The sequence below is a fragment of the Salvelinus namaycush genome, chromosome 2, assembly GCF_016432855.1.
Source record: "Salvelinus namaycush isolate Seneca chromosome 2, SaNama_1.0, whole genome shotgun sequence".
Lineage (NCBI taxonomy): Eukaryota > Metazoa > Chordata > Actinopteri > Salmoniformes > Salmonidae > Salvelinus > Salvelinus namaycush.
In genome coordinates this window covers 67,580,911-67,594,720 of record NC_052308.1, presented here as the reverse complement: position 1 = coordinate 67,594,720, position 13,810 = coordinate 67,580,911, and the positions used below count along the sequence as shown (strand labels likewise).

The 13,810-nt window shown below is 43.0% G+C and overlaps 2 protein-coding genes and 3 non-coding genes across 9 annotated transcripts; 4 read left to right on the top strand and 1 right to left on the bottom strand.

Annotated features, from left to right (window-relative positions):
- The first annotated feature begins 1 nt into the window (after window position 1).
- LOC120066758 (40S ribosomal protein SA-like) lies at window positions 2-4,626 on the top strand. The gene is made up of 8 exons (XM_039018229.1): window positions 2-120; window positions 1,088-1,259; window positions 1,841-1,959; window positions 2,404-2,649; window positions 3,198-3,326; window positions 3,860-4,046; window positions 4,178-4,222; window positions 4,459-4,626. Exons 1-8 carry the CDS (start codon window positions 7-9, stop codon window positions 4,551-4,553), a joined length of 1,107 nt encoding a protein of 368 aa, XP_038874157.1. The 5' UTR covers window positions 2-6; the 3' UTR covers window positions 4,554-4,626.
- Window positions 2,175-2,316, top strand: LOC120028383. The gene has a single exon (XR_005473442.1). It is a non-coding gene; the product is annotated as a small nucleolar RNA SNORA62/SNORA6 family (small nucleolar RNA).
- On the top strand, window positions 4,261-4,379 carry LOC120028496. Its single transcript, XR_005473458.1, has one exon. It is a non-coding gene; the product is annotated as a small nucleolar RNA SNORA26 (small nucleolar RNA).
- A 1,354-nt stretch (window positions 4,627-5,980) lies between the features above and the next one.
- On the bottom strand, window positions 5,981-6,053 carry trnar-ccu. Its single transcript has one exon. It is a non-coding gene; the product is annotated as a tRNA-Arg (tRNA).
- Window positions 6,054-6,060: 7 nt separating this feature from the next.
- On the top strand, window positions 6,061-13,608 carry LOC120066723 (intraflagellar transport protein 56-like). 5 transcript variants are annotated; one of them, XM_039018198.1, is made up of 18 exons: window positions 6,061-6,558; window positions 6,911-7,057; window positions 7,322-7,414; window positions 7,511-7,625; window positions 7,726-7,775; window positions 9,853-9,998; window positions 10,459-10,630; window positions 10,779-10,853; window positions 10,941-11,043; window positions 11,144-11,199; window positions 11,312-11,365; window positions 11,537-11,600; window positions 11,748-11,836; window positions 12,036-12,119; window positions 12,221-12,290; window positions 12,457-12,563; window positions 12,740-12,873; window positions 13,178-13,608. In XM_039018198.1, exons 1-18 carry the CDS (start codon window positions 6,556-6,558, stop codon window positions 13,290-13,292), a joined length of 1,677 nt encoding a protein of 558 aa, XP_038874126.1. In that variant the 5' UTR covers window positions 6,061-6,555; the 3' UTR covers window positions 13,293-13,608. The 5 variants fall into 5 exon arrangements, with proteins under 5 accessions (XP_038874126.1, XP_038874117.1, XP_038874139.1 ...); XM_039018189.1 differs by having other exon boundaries at window positions 6,061-7,057; XM_039018204.1 differs by lacking the exons at window positions 6,061-6,558; window positions 6,911-7,057; window positions 7,322-7,414 and having other exon boundaries at window positions 7,513-7,625; window positions 7,704-7,775.
- Window positions 13,609-13,810: the final 202 nt, after the last annotated feature.

Here is a 13,810-nt window from a genome sequence, read left to right as displayed (position 1 = left end):
CTAATCATGGAAAAGGAAATGGAAGATGATTGGTGGAATTTACAGTATATAAACACGTCACTTCCGTTTCTCTTTCTCTTTTACCGTGAGGTACAGAACTCCATACGGCGTTGTCTCGTGGTGAGATAACAATTTTATATTTTCTTGAGGTGAAAGTTGCGGAGACCAATATTAACGCCTTGTTACGAACAACTATGGAATTGTGTCTGAATGTTTCCCATATCCGTATAAATACAACCGCTGTAAATAGCGAATTACATGTTAGACAGCTAGGCCAGAAGCCATGTAGCTACTACTAACCTTAGCACTAGTAGCTAGTTAGCCATGCGTGCTCGTGAAATCCATTGAAGAAGTTGGATACTAATAACTGAAGTAGCCAACATCCATAAATTAAGTTAGACTAGTTGCTCATTTGCAATATTGTATTTATTGATATAAATTGGTCAGCAATATTGCATCTAATTGGGGTTAGTGGAGTAAACTTGCTGCTTACAACACCACTTTTTTATTTAACCTTTATTTAACTTGGCAAGTCAGTTAAGAACTAATTATTATTTACAATGACGGCCTACCAGGGAACAGTGGGTTAACTGCCTTGTTCAGGGGCCCCTTGTCGGCTCAGGGATAAGATCCAGCAACCTTTCACTGGCCCAACCCTCTAACCACTGTTACCTGCCGCCCCTCTTCCCCACATGCTCATGCCGATCATCACTCAGAGATCAGATGTCATTCATAAGGAACTGCAACAATATTTTGATTTAATAATTGTAAATTCTGTATTTAGAAACAGATGCCAAGTCCCTGTTGCAAGTGCCTGTATAAGTACACTAAATAATTATAAGCATTGCAGCTTTGACAGTTTGTTCAGCACACAATTAAAGCCTGACACAGTCTGATGTCTGTGTTCAGGTGTCGGAAGTGTGCCAGAGTGATCCGGCCGGGTTTTCGCTAACATCAGTAGGGCTGCTGCCCCATGACTGGAGTTTGATAGTGACCTGAGCCACAAGGACCCCTCAGTTCCAAATGCAACCATTCTCTGCTTCCCTACCTTTGTGCAACATCTCACCTGGCTTTTTTTCCCCTGCAGCTTTTCCACATAACTCGTAACTTAGGAAAAGTGGTCACGATGTCCGGAGGTCTGGATGTGCTGCAGATGAAGGAGGAGGATGTGCTCAAGTTCCTGGCAGCCGGGACCCACCTGGGAGGTACCAACATGGACTTCCAGATGGAGCACTACACGTACAAGAGAAAGAGTGATGGTGAGTGGAGGAATATGAGATCCCTGGTTATTTGTCACTTTATGATCTGAAGACTTTCTGAACTCGTACATATTTTGACTGGGGAGGATGTGAATGCATTTCTTCCAGCCCTGCATTATCATACGTAATTCAACTATTTGTGGTCTTGACATGATACACTGAATCAGGTGCTGGGCTGGAACAATAGTCTGCACACAAGTTTATAGGATCAGAGTTGGGAGACCTCTGAAATACACATTCCCCTTCTAAAAGCACTTGCGTTGTCCGGTCAGTGACTGGGTGAGTTGTCGTTGGAAGGGAATAGTAAAACCATCACTGTGGGTGAGATGGCAGTCTGAAACCGTAACTGACCTATCTCAATCAGTGATGGAACATCTCTTCCTAATATTGAATGTTTTTCTCTAGCTCAAACACTTATCCAGTAGATAATGAGCTCAATGTGGGTGAAACACCAGTCCTCAGTCAGTTTTAATCGGTACAGTCTTTTTCTTCATTGATTGTCCTGAGAAAGGCTAGCATGTGTATAGACATTATGGCTGTATGCATGTCAGGAATCAACATGTAACTGGTTGTCCCCTCAGGTGTATACATTATCAACCTGAAGAAGACATGGGAGAAGCTGCTGCTGGCTGCTCGTGCCATCGTGGCCATTGAGAACCCAGCTGATGTCTGCGTCATCTCCTCCAGGAACACTGGACAGGTGAGACCCCCACTGCTAGCTAACCTGACATATACGAGGGTCCAGAGTTTCTCTTGGGTTATGTTCAGCAGGCGCAAATGGAAGTGAACGGTCTAGAGGAGAGGTACTATCTATACTTGTCCAATAAGAAACTTGTTTTTATTTACTGGTGTGCCCTAATGAACATTACTTTGGTCAGCTCAGTTGGCCTGATGTAATTGTGGGTGACTAGCTAAACGGCACACAATTAAAGCCTGGCACTGTGATGTCTGTGTTCAGGTGTCGGAAGTGTGCCAGAGTGATCCGGCCGGGTTTTCGCTAACATCAGTAGGGCTGCTGCCCAATGACTGGAGTTTGATAGTGACCTGAGCCACAACCAAAACATACTAAATTACTGCTAAGTTATATTCTTGACTGGGTCACCTGCCAATCCACTAACTCCACTCCCCGTTCTCCTCCAACCAGAGGGCTGTGCTGAAGTTTGCATCCGCCACCGGCGCCACCACCTTCCACGGTCGTTTTACCCCCGGAACCTTCACCAATCAGATCCAGGCTGCTTTCCGTGAGCCCCGCCTCCTGATCGTGACAGACCCCCGTGCCGACCACCAACCCCTGACTGAGGCCTCCTACGTCAACATCCCCACTATCGCCATGTGCAACACTGACTCTCCCCTCAGATACGTGGACATCGCCATCCCCTGCAACAACAAGGTACAGACAGGCCATAGACTACAGATGTATGTTCTAGTGGTCTTACATTTTTATATGACTTGGAACAGCCTATCATATCAGTTTTGTCCCCAATGGTGTTTCCTCAGTGAAAGAGTAGATGGTAACTTCCGCTAATATCTTGGTCAACTGCTGGAAATATGCAGCACACAATTAAAGCCTGACACGGTCTGATGTCTGTGTTCAGGTGTCGGAAGTGTGCCAGAGTGATCTGGCCGGGTTTTCGCTAACATCAGTAGGGCTGCTGCCCCATGACTGGAGTTTGATAGTGACCTGAGCCACAACCATGACTCTTACTACCTAGGGCGTTTCTTTTCTACTTCCTCGTCAGTAGTTGAAGATGCCCTCCCATGTAGTCATGTTTTTACTGGGTATCAGTTAATCCACTAACAAATTCTACTAGTTTAGACTGATCAATTCTGTTGATGGCCTTCGTGCCTCTGTATGACTGACTGTTGCTGGTGCATATAATCGTCATTGACTTAGTATACAACCCTAGGTCTAACTGACTGTTGTATGATGTGTTCCAGGGCCACCACTCCGTTGGTCTGATGTGGTGGATGCTGTCCAGGGAGGTGCTGCGGATGAGGGGCACCATCTCCAGGGAACACCCCTGGGAGGTCATGCCTGATCTCTACTTCTACAGAGATCCAGAGGAGGTAACTGACATACTGGGACACTATGGTTCACGCACTGTTTATACCAGGGTTTTCAAATCTGACTGGAGAGCTGTGTGTTTGGGGCTTTTGTTCTAGCCCTGCACTAATTGTTTGATACAACTTAACTAATCATGGGCCTCTGTCTGGACCACGATTAATTGAATTAGATGTGTTGGTGCTGGACTGGAACAAAATCCTGCTCACCATGTAGCTATTCAGGAACGGAGTTTGGAGACCTCGAATGCACATTCCCCTTCTAAAAGCACTTGCGTTGTCCGGTCAGTGACTGGGTGAGTTGTCGTTGGAAGGGAATAGTAAAACCATCACTGTGGGTGAGATGGCAGTCTGAAACCGTAACTGACCTATCTCAATCAGTGATGGAACAACTTGAAGCAAAATATGCTTCTGATGTGGTGTTGGAGTGTTGTATGCTTGCGCTAAGAATCTATATACCTGTGGTGCCTGCTTACCTGAGCGCTCTCGCAAATTGTGACGTCGCATCCCTAACTTCTAACCTCTTCGTCCCGTTCCAGATTGAGAAGGAGGAGCAGGCCGCGGCTGAGAAGGCTGTTGGCAAGGATGAGTTCCAGGGCGAGTGGACCGCCCCCACGGCCGACTTTGCCCAGCCCGAGGTGGCCGACTGGTCCGAGGGAGTGGCAGTGCCCTCTGTGCCCATCCAGCAGTTCCCTGCTGGCATTGAGGGTAAGAGCTTCACCGAGGGTAAGTGATGAATACACAGGAGTGGAGGCCACAAATGCAAAGGTGGATGGAGTAGCACATTTTGACAATCACAAAACAAAATGGCTACCGGAATACATTTGACTCAAACTTTGTTTAATTCTCCTTTTCAGCCGCTGCACCTTCCAAGGCCCCAGCTGCAGCTGAAGGCTTTGCTGGTAAGATCTACTGAAAGTAAATTAGTATTGCCCCTTTTTTGCCCATCTAGGACCTAAAATGTCCTATATGACCAACACAGAGGGGTAGAATAGTTCTCTCATAAACCTGTAGTGAAGCCTCAAATCCTCACTGTGGATCCTGTCGGGAGAAACACAATTTCTCTTTCTCTTGACTGTCGTCTGTACAATAAATGGTTTGATTGTATTCTCTCACACGCATGATTGTCTTCCAACAGAGGATTGGAGTGCCCAGCCCGCCACAGAGGATTGGTCCGCTGCCCCCACCGCCCAGGCTACTGAGTGGGGTGGTGCCTCCGCTGATTGGTCCTAAGTGGTGTCAATCAAGAGTCAAAAGCTGTGCTTTAAACAGTGACTGTCAATAAACTTGGCTTATTGTTTTTAAACTTGTCTATTTTTCTTGGGATGGGGGCAATTACAAATACATGGGTTTATTATATTGGGTTTTCACATTAAATTCTATGTCAATCTGTCATCTACTCTTGTGGTGTCTTCAGTTTGGCCTTCAACACGGAGTCGCAATGTATACAAATAAATCAGAAACCCATTAAAATATTATAGTGACTTCAGTTTACAATTGATATTTAAAGATAGAATCCTTAGTTGCTGCATCCATTTTTGGGCTTGAATGATGAAGACCCATTTTGTTTCTTGAAGAATATAATTTATAAATGCCTAATGAGCTTAGTTCAACTATTTATAGAACTTATTGTTTCAATTAAGGATTCTAGCTTTAAAAGGGAATCACAGACGGTTGACTCCTGTGATGTGAATTTGTGCATAACAGGTTGATTGTAGAAAGTTCTTGACAGATTTGATCCTATTTGGCCTCGTGTCCATAATTTTTTTGGGGGGGGGGATTATGGATCAGGCATAATATGTAGCCTGCTGGAGGTCATTTTGCAGTGCTCCTTGCACAAAGGCGGAGGTTGCGGTCCTGCTGCTGGGTTGTTGCCCTCCTACGGCCTCCTCCACGTCCCCTGATGTACTGGCCTGTCTCCTGGTAGCGCCTCCATGCTCTGGACACTACGCTGACAGACACAGCAAACCTTCTTGCCACTGCTCGCATTGATGTGCCATCCTGGATGAGCTGCACTACCTGAGCCACTTGTGTGGGTTGTAGACTCCGTCTCATGCTACCACTAGAGTGAAAGCACCGCCAGCATTCAAAAGTGACCAAAACATCAGCCAGGAAGCATAGGAACTGAGAAGTGGTCTGTGGTCACCACCTGCAGAACCACTCCTTTATTGGGGGTGTCTTGCTAATTGCCTATAATTTCCACCTGTTGTCTATTCCATTTGCACAACAGCATGTGACATTTATTGTCAATCAGTGTTGCTTCCTAAGTGGACAGTTTGATTTCACAGAAGTGTGATTGATTTGGAATTACATTGTGTTTAAGTGTTCCCTTTATTTTTTTGAGCAGTGTATATATATATATAGCAGGCCATGGCAACACCTGATTGATGTCACACTTTTGCCCCAGCGAACACACGGGACACCAATCAACTAATCAACACTTAAAAATGCAATTAGTTTGAATCAGGTGTGTTTGCTAGGGGTGGGGGGAAAGTGTGACACCAATCAGGTCCAGGCCAGTTATAAGGCTACATTTAAATGACATTAACAGCATCTATGTCCACTTTGCAGGCAAAAGCGCCTTTATCAAGACTGATTTCACGTTATTATGCCTACCCAATGAATGTCAAAGCACAGTAGTTTCTGGGTGAAAATAGTATCACCCCAGATGGGACTCGAACCCACAATCCCTGGCTTAGGAGGCCAGTGCCTTATCCATTAGGCCACTGGGGCTGTTCCGACGAAACCACTTGATTTCAATGCTATGTGGGCGGCAAATTTTTTTGATGACAATGTCACTATCAAATATGCACGACAACAACGGGGCTAAATCCAGAGTTAAATTTGCATTTCGACATCTGATCCTGACGTGAAGAGGATGAACAACGGTGCTAGGCAACACAAGCGTAATCCCCACACGGCAAGGAAATCACAGTCAGATGTTTCATTAGCTAGTGGCTAACGTTAGCTAGCTTGATGCTCTTCGTTCACCTTACTTATTCATGCTATCCTTTGATAACAATTTTAGACAGCGAAGAGGTGTCTTTTCTTTTCGTATCTGTTGGTTCACTGTTAGCTAGCCAGCCAGCTAAACTAATTCTAGCTATAAAAATTATAATAGTGCTAACGTGTAACTAATTTACCACTAACGTTACCAAGTGTTATCTAACGTTAGCTATAGTCAATTTCACCAAACTGAACAGTGACATTATGCAAGAGTAACTGCTGTGCCGTCATGGTAAGTCTTACAAGTTAGCCTACAAGTTGAGTAACATACTAACGTTAGTTAGTTAGCTAAAAGTCTTGCTATGTAGTTAACGTTAGCTAGTTAGCTTTCTAGATTAATCATTGTCGCTTGCCAGCTACCAAAGTCTATTTCACCTATCTATGATATGTGACGAGGTTAATTTTAAAGTAATGGCAGTTAGCTAGTTTGACATAGGATAACTGCTATAGCTGCACTACATCTATTAAAACATGACTGTCTATATTACCAAATGTGCAAATATTGTTTGATTCCTGCTTTAGTAAACCAATTGCCAGCTGTCATGTCCACAATAAGGATTCTCTTCCTTGTCACATCCATCCAGATCCTGTCCCGGGTGAAGCCAGCAGTAGGTGGAGATTCTGCAGCTAGCGTCAGTGAGAAGAAGAAGAAAAACAAAGCCAAGAAGAGCCCTCGCCTGGAGGAATACCTCAACCAGAGAGACTACCTTGGGGCACAAACTCTGTTAGAGGTAGCCAGATAGAAACTCATGTAGCTAACTGTCATGTGCAATCAGCAAATGAATGATGAGCAACTCTGTAATAAATGTGACACAAGATATAATGTGATCTGTGAAAGTCCTGTGTCCTCTCAACATTCTCCTTCCTCATTCTTGATGTATTATATCTATAAGGTCTTTCTGTTTCCTTATTACAGTTGTGTGTGTGTGTGTGTGTGTGTGTGTGTGTGCGTGTGAGAGCACTGTGTCCTACTGTTGTGTTGCTTTGTCTTCCAGTTTCAGCGTGATGTTGGAGAAAAAGAGGAGCATGCAGACCTTTGGATTGGCTACTGTGCCTTTCACTTGGGTGATTACAAGAGAGCAATGGAGGTCGGTGTGAGTTCAGTCAAATTCATTATTGTCTGGAAAAAAAGCCATTTTTACAATGCTCTATTTGACACGTATGTCTATTTATTTCCATGACAGGAGTACAGGGCCTTGACACTCCGGTTAGAAGAACCAGGGGAGGTGTGGGTGTATCTGGCCTGCACTCAGTTTTTCCTGGGGCTCTACAGAGAGGCAGAGGAGGCTGCAAACAAGGGTGAGTATTAAGATAACATGTTTTGTAAATGTTCTGTTTTTCATCCTTCTGTTTCTATTTCTTGCCCTTGTCGATAAGGTATTCCCCCTTTTCCCTGTAGCTCCAAAGTGTGCACTTCAGAATCGCCTGCTCTTCCACCTGGCTCATAAGGTCAGAACTGTTCCTTTTCTGTATTCTTTAGTATGTTAATGTGTGTTTCTCATCACTCTTTCTTTTTTGCTTCTGTACAGTTGCTTGTGCTGAGCGATTAGAGCTTTTTGAGGTCGGTTTGGTTTCGGTTAGATTATTGATTTTCGATTTCAACACTTTTCTAGACATTAAATGCACTATTCATTATGTGGGTTTTAATGCTGTAAGAACATAGAATAAAACAATTAGTAAAAGTCCCATGATGATAGTGACTGCCCATTACTGTTTATCACTTATTAACCATCATTTATTCACATTACTTTAATAAAATATTTCAGTTGTTGTGTATATTACATTTGTTCTAGGTCTATTTGATGACTGTATTATTTAATTCCAAGTCATCGTCTCATCACTATAGAGCTGCTACCTATGCTGTCTGACAAACTATTTTAGTAGTTCTTCAAAGTAATTAAGGCATACTTTTATGACTGCTGAATTCCAATTATCAATCATAGATCATGTATTTTCAGGTAGAGATATGTCACGAAGCAACTGCTCTCTATCCCTCTCGATCACACGTTCTTCTGTCTCTTCTCTCTGTCTCAGACCAGACAAGTAGGCACGCAATGGATTATGGTCATTGTAGTTAATTACCACGTTTTCTGTGCTAAACTATGTTGAATATTGGCCTTTTGGAAACTACAACCCCTTACTACATCGTACAGTTTGTGCTTGATATGATTTATCTCTAGAGAAACTGTGCATTGAGCACAAAATGTAATTAAAATAATTGAACCGACATCGGTCAATTAGTTGTTTAAAGACTGAAAAATAACCAACATTTCAGTTAATCGCTCAGCTCTAACAGTTGCATAAAATCATGTTTTACACAATTCCCAAGTCTCAATACTTACACTGAACAAAAATATAAACGCAACATGCAACAATTTGAAAGATTTTACTGAGTTATAGTTTGTATCAGGAAATCAGTCAATTTAAATAAATAAATTTGGCCCTAACATGACTAGGAATATAGATACCGCAAAAAAGAAGGGAGGGGCGTGGATCAGAAAACCAGTCAGTATCTGGTGTGACCGCCATTTGCCTCATGCAACGTGACACATCTCCTTCGCATAGAGTTGATCAGGCTGTTGATTGTGTCCTGTGGAATGTTGTCCCACTCCTCTTCAATGGCTGTGTGAAGTTGCTGGATATGGGCGAGAACTGGAACACGCTGTCGTACACGTCGATCCAGTGCATCACAAACATGCTCATTAGGTGACATATCTGGTGAGTATGCGGGCCATGGAAGAACTGGGACATTTTCAGCTTCCAGAAATTGTGTACAGATCCTTGCGACATGGGTCAATGCATTATCATGATGAAACATGAGGTGACGGCGGCGGATGAATGGCATGACAATGGGCCTCAGGATCTCGTCATACGTTATCTCTGTGCATTAAAATTGCCATCAATAAAATGCAATTGTGTTCGTTGTCCGTAGCTTATGCCTGCCCATACCATAACCCCACCGCCACCATGGGGCACTCTGTTCACAACATTGACATCAGCAAACCACTCGCCCGCACAACAGTTGTGAGGCCGTTTGGACATACGATCAAATTCTCTAAAATGATGTTGGAGGTGGCTTATGGTAGAGAAATGAACATTCAATTCTCTGGCAACAGCTCACCAATTACATGCTCCCTCAAACACTTTAGACATCAGTGGCATTGTGTTGTGTGACAAAACTGCACATTTCAGAGTGGACTTTTATTGTCTCCAGCACAAGGTGTACCTGTGTAATGATCATGCTGTTTAATCAGCTTCTTGATATGCCACACCTGTCAGGTGGGTGGATTGTGTTGGCAAAGGAGAAATGCTCACTAACAGGGATGTAAACAAATTCTGGGACATTTCTGGGATCTTTTATTTCAGCTCATTAAACATTGGACCAATACTTTACATGTTTATATTTTTGTTCAGTGTACTTTTTTCTTTCTTTGTAATGAAACTGTATGCTACTGTAGGTGCACACCTACTTGTGTAATAACAAACCAATAGACAAACCAACCAGGCCTTTCCTCTCTGTTCCCAGTTCAACGATGAGAAGAAGCTGATGGGTTTCCACCAGAACCTGGAGGATGTGACTGAGGACCAGCTGAGCCTGGCCTCCATCCACTACATGAGATCACACTACCAGGAGGCCATCGACATCTACAAACGCATCCTGCTACAGAATAGGTACTTATGCTGGGCCATTCTCCCATGTCCCTTCATCAAAATCACTGATAGGCAAGAGCATAGTCCCACAAATCCCTCATATGCCAGATTACAGTGGTCCCACTAGTACCAATGGGTATTGTGGATTGTCTGAATGAGTCAGTGTCAATTTTACTGTCGATTCTTATATCTATATACAGTAAACATACTATAAGCCATATATTTAGGATGAAGTATTAGAAAATTGGAAGGACACATTTCCTTGTGTTGAGACCGAGATAAGAAGATGGAGGGAGGCTATAGTTATTTTGCAGTGGAGGAAGATGCATTGGAGAAAGTGGAGAAAGGTGCATTATATTGGACGGTGCAGTCAAAAAGCAAGAGAGAAAGATGCACAAGGACTTCTATTCAAGAACGCAGTGTGAGCTATAGGACTAGCTATTGGATGTTTTACCATATTTACCGATTTTCTTTTAACCAGAGATTTCCTGGCTCTTAACGTGTACGTAGCGCTGTGCTACTACAAGTTGGACTACTATGATGTTTCCCAAGAGGTGTTGGCTGTGTATCTGCAGAGTATTCCTGAATCCACCATCGCTCTCAACCTCAAGGCCTGCAACCACTTCAGGCTGTACAACGGCAAGGCAGCTGAGGTAAAGCAACTCCGTATGCGTCTACGGTCAAAACAGACAGCCGTGCATCTATACGCGTTTGCCTAACAACCACAGTCGATGTTTATGCCTACACTTGTCATTGTACAGCAATAAATAATGTGGTTCAATTTGTTCTTTTCTCTCTCAGGCTGAGTTAAAGAACCTCATAGACATCTCCTCCTGCTCCTTTGAGTTTGCTAAGGAGCTTATCCGGCATAACCTGGTAACCCATTCCACCACCTCTGTTGTGTGACTGTGTTTGCATGACAGTGACCCCATGCTCTATAACCTTTGACCTCTATCACCCCAGGTGGTGTTTCGTGGTGGGGAGGGGGCGTTGCAGGTGCTGCCCCCGTTGATTGATGTCATCTCTGAGGCTCGGTTGAACCTGGTCATCTACTACCTCAGACAAGGTGGGCCTTAGCCACTGGTGGTTGTCTTTGAATCCTAATCCTAACATTGAAACGTTGAATGGCTCTTTTATCATCAATAATGTGCATCTTTATGTTTCAGATGATGTTCAAGAGGCTTACACCCTCATAAAAGACTTGGAGCCAACCACACCACAGGTAGTAATAGTTTCACATTATCAGGTGGCATAAGCAGAGGAAGTCTTGTTGTTTAAAGACTAAAGCCTTAATAGCGTACATGCAGTGTCTTAACAAAATCTATTTCTTTAAGGAGTACATTTTGAAAGGAGTGGTGAATGCCGCTTTGGGTCAAGAAATTGGATCGGTGAGTAAGTGTTTGACAAACTACCCGAAAACCTCCTAGGACCACACAGTAGAAATGTCTGAGTAGATTAGGAATGTCTTATAAGCCTGGTGAAGTAGATCATCACTGAAATCTGACTGACTGACTGTCTCTATTCCCTCCTCCTCGTCCCTGCCTGTATCTCTGCTGCAGAGGGATCACCTGAAGATTGCTCAACAGTTCTTCCAGCTGGTCGGAGGCTCAGCCAGTGAATGCGGTAATGTGAATGAATGAATCTAAAGCGATTCAACCAAGAAGCTATGAGTTAGCTTGTGTGTGTGTTAGCGTGTGTGTGTGTGTGTATATCTGCGTTGAAGTGAGCATGTGCGTCTTTGTCTCACTGTCTGTATCTCGCTCTCCTCAGACACGATACCTGGAAGACAGTGTATGGCTTCCTGTTTCTTCCTTCTGAGGCAGTTTGAAGACGTTCTCATCTACCTCAACTCAGTCAAGGTTTGCATGGCCCAAAACATGTAGCATACAGACCAATAAGACAGTACACCACATAGGCATGTTTGCACACACATAATCACTTTCTTTTTGCATTTGAGTACTTGACATATTTATGGATTGGTGTGGAATTAACATGTATACTTGGGGAAAGGAGGCGAGCATTATTTCTGTTTGGTTATTTTTGGTTTGTCATTAACAGAGTTACTGCTATACCGAGGATACATTCAATTTCAACTATGCCCAGGCCAAAGCTGCCTTGGGCAACTACAAAGAAGCAGAGGAGGTACATACTGTCAAAATAGAAACATTCATTACTGCTTGCATGAGTAGTGTTTTGAATCAGTTCAAAGTTCATGTTGTAACATTCTTTTATATTGGACTCAGATATTTCTGCTGATCCAGGGTGAGAAGATGAAGACTGACTATGTATACCTGAGCTGGCTGACTCGCTGCTGTATGTATACAGTCTGAAATAGATCTATTTGTCGTCAATACATCTTCAATACCTATACCTTTACATCAATACGATATCTACATACATGATCTAAGAAACGAAATATATTACTAATTCATTTAAATACATATATTATCTAAATAGTGTTGTCTCTCCTCTCGCTCAGTCATCATGAACCAGAAAGGCCGGCTAGCCTGGGAGCTGTATCTGAAGATGGGGGCTTTGCCAGACTCCTTCAGCCTCCTACAACTCATTGCCAATGACTGCTATCAGGTGAGGCTCACTACTATTCTCTCTACTAACTTAGTTTCCAGGCTAACCACAAGTCAGCAATGGCCTAATCTCCCGCACCAGACTTCCTCCACAATAGACTGGGGACGAGATTAGCAAAGGCCAAGCTTTCTCAATATTCAATGCAATTAAATGTTGCTCTGTCTGTCTGCTTTCAGATGGGTCAGTTCTACTGGGCAGCCAAAGCGTTCGATACTCTGGAGAAACTGGATCCCGACTCCAACTACTGGGAGGGCAAGAGAGGGGCTTGTGTCGGAATCTTCCAGCTCATACTGGCAGGCAGAGAGCCAAAGTAAGTATTGGCTCTTTAGTCCAATTTTGATACCAACACATGTCTGTGTTAAAGATTTGTCCCCTACACAGTCACCAACACATCAAATATGAAAATCTTGTCCTCCACAGAGATGTTTTGGCACATCATTTTTGTGCCTTGAGTAATTTACATTGCACGGTAAAGTGTGACTTTTGTGATTCAAGCTCTTTCATTTTAACTTTATTGACAACCGTTATGGTAATGTTATGAAAATATTGCCATTGTGTAATATGACCTGTTCCTAACTTCCCATCACTAATAACCATTGTCTGTGGTTCCACAGGGAAACCCTGAAGGACGTGCTGCCCCTGTTGAGGAGCACACAGAACCCCCAGGTGGAGTACATTATCAGAGCTCTGAGGAAATGGGCCAAAGACAACAGGGTTCCTCTGACATAGCAATGTCATACATAACGTGCTTAACTCACATACTACACTTACTACATGTTGTTATTACATTATATATGTGGTTTACATGTGCATTTTTTATCAGACTCTTTTACTAGTGAAAATCTATAAAATAACCTGTTCTCATGAGCCATGCACAATGTGTATTGATGCGCTTTATTGTACGTGTCACAGTATTTATATCATGAAATACATGTTTTATTTGCAATGTATATAATTCTGTACAATCTTGCCAATCAATTGTATTGAAATGTGTATTTTGTATTACTCAAATGATGCTGATACAAGTATTAAACAGTATTCTCTTTATAAACGGTTGTTGACCTTTTTCTCTGTTTGTTCTATATGCATTCACTAGTTCTGTCATGATGTCGTTTTCTTTTTATTGTGGCCATACTGACACAAATACTGTAGGCATACATTTGAATTAAATAGTACATGTACTGTCTTTTGAAGTCCAAAGTCCTCATCTAAATTAAAGGAAGCAGTGTCTCTACAAAATAACTGAA

Coding starts and splice junctions, on each gene's coding strand:
- LOC120066758 (XM_039018229.1), top strand. CDS start 7: ATGGAAAAGGAAATGGAAGATGATTGGTGGAATTTACAGTATATAAAC. Junction 1,260..1,840: donor GTACAAGAGAAAGAGTGATG/GTGAGTGGAGGA, acceptor TTGTCCCCTCAG/GTGTATACATTATCAACCTG. Junction 2,650..3,197: donor CCATCCCCTGCAACAACAAG/GTACAGACAGGC, acceptor GATGTGTTCCAG/GGCCACCACTCCGTTGGTCT.
- LOC120066723 (XM_039018189.1), top strand. CDS start 6,818: ATGTGCAAATATTGTTTGATTCCTGCTTTAGTAAACCAATTGCCAGCT. Junction 10,631..10,778: donor ACAACGGCAAGGCAGCTGAG/GTAAAGCAACTC, acceptor TTTCTCTCTCAG/GCTGAGTTAAAGAACCTCAT. Junction 11,366..11,536: donor TGGGTCAAGAAATTGGATCG/GTGAGTAAGTGT, acceptor TCTCTGCTGCAG/AGGGATCACCTGAAGATTGC.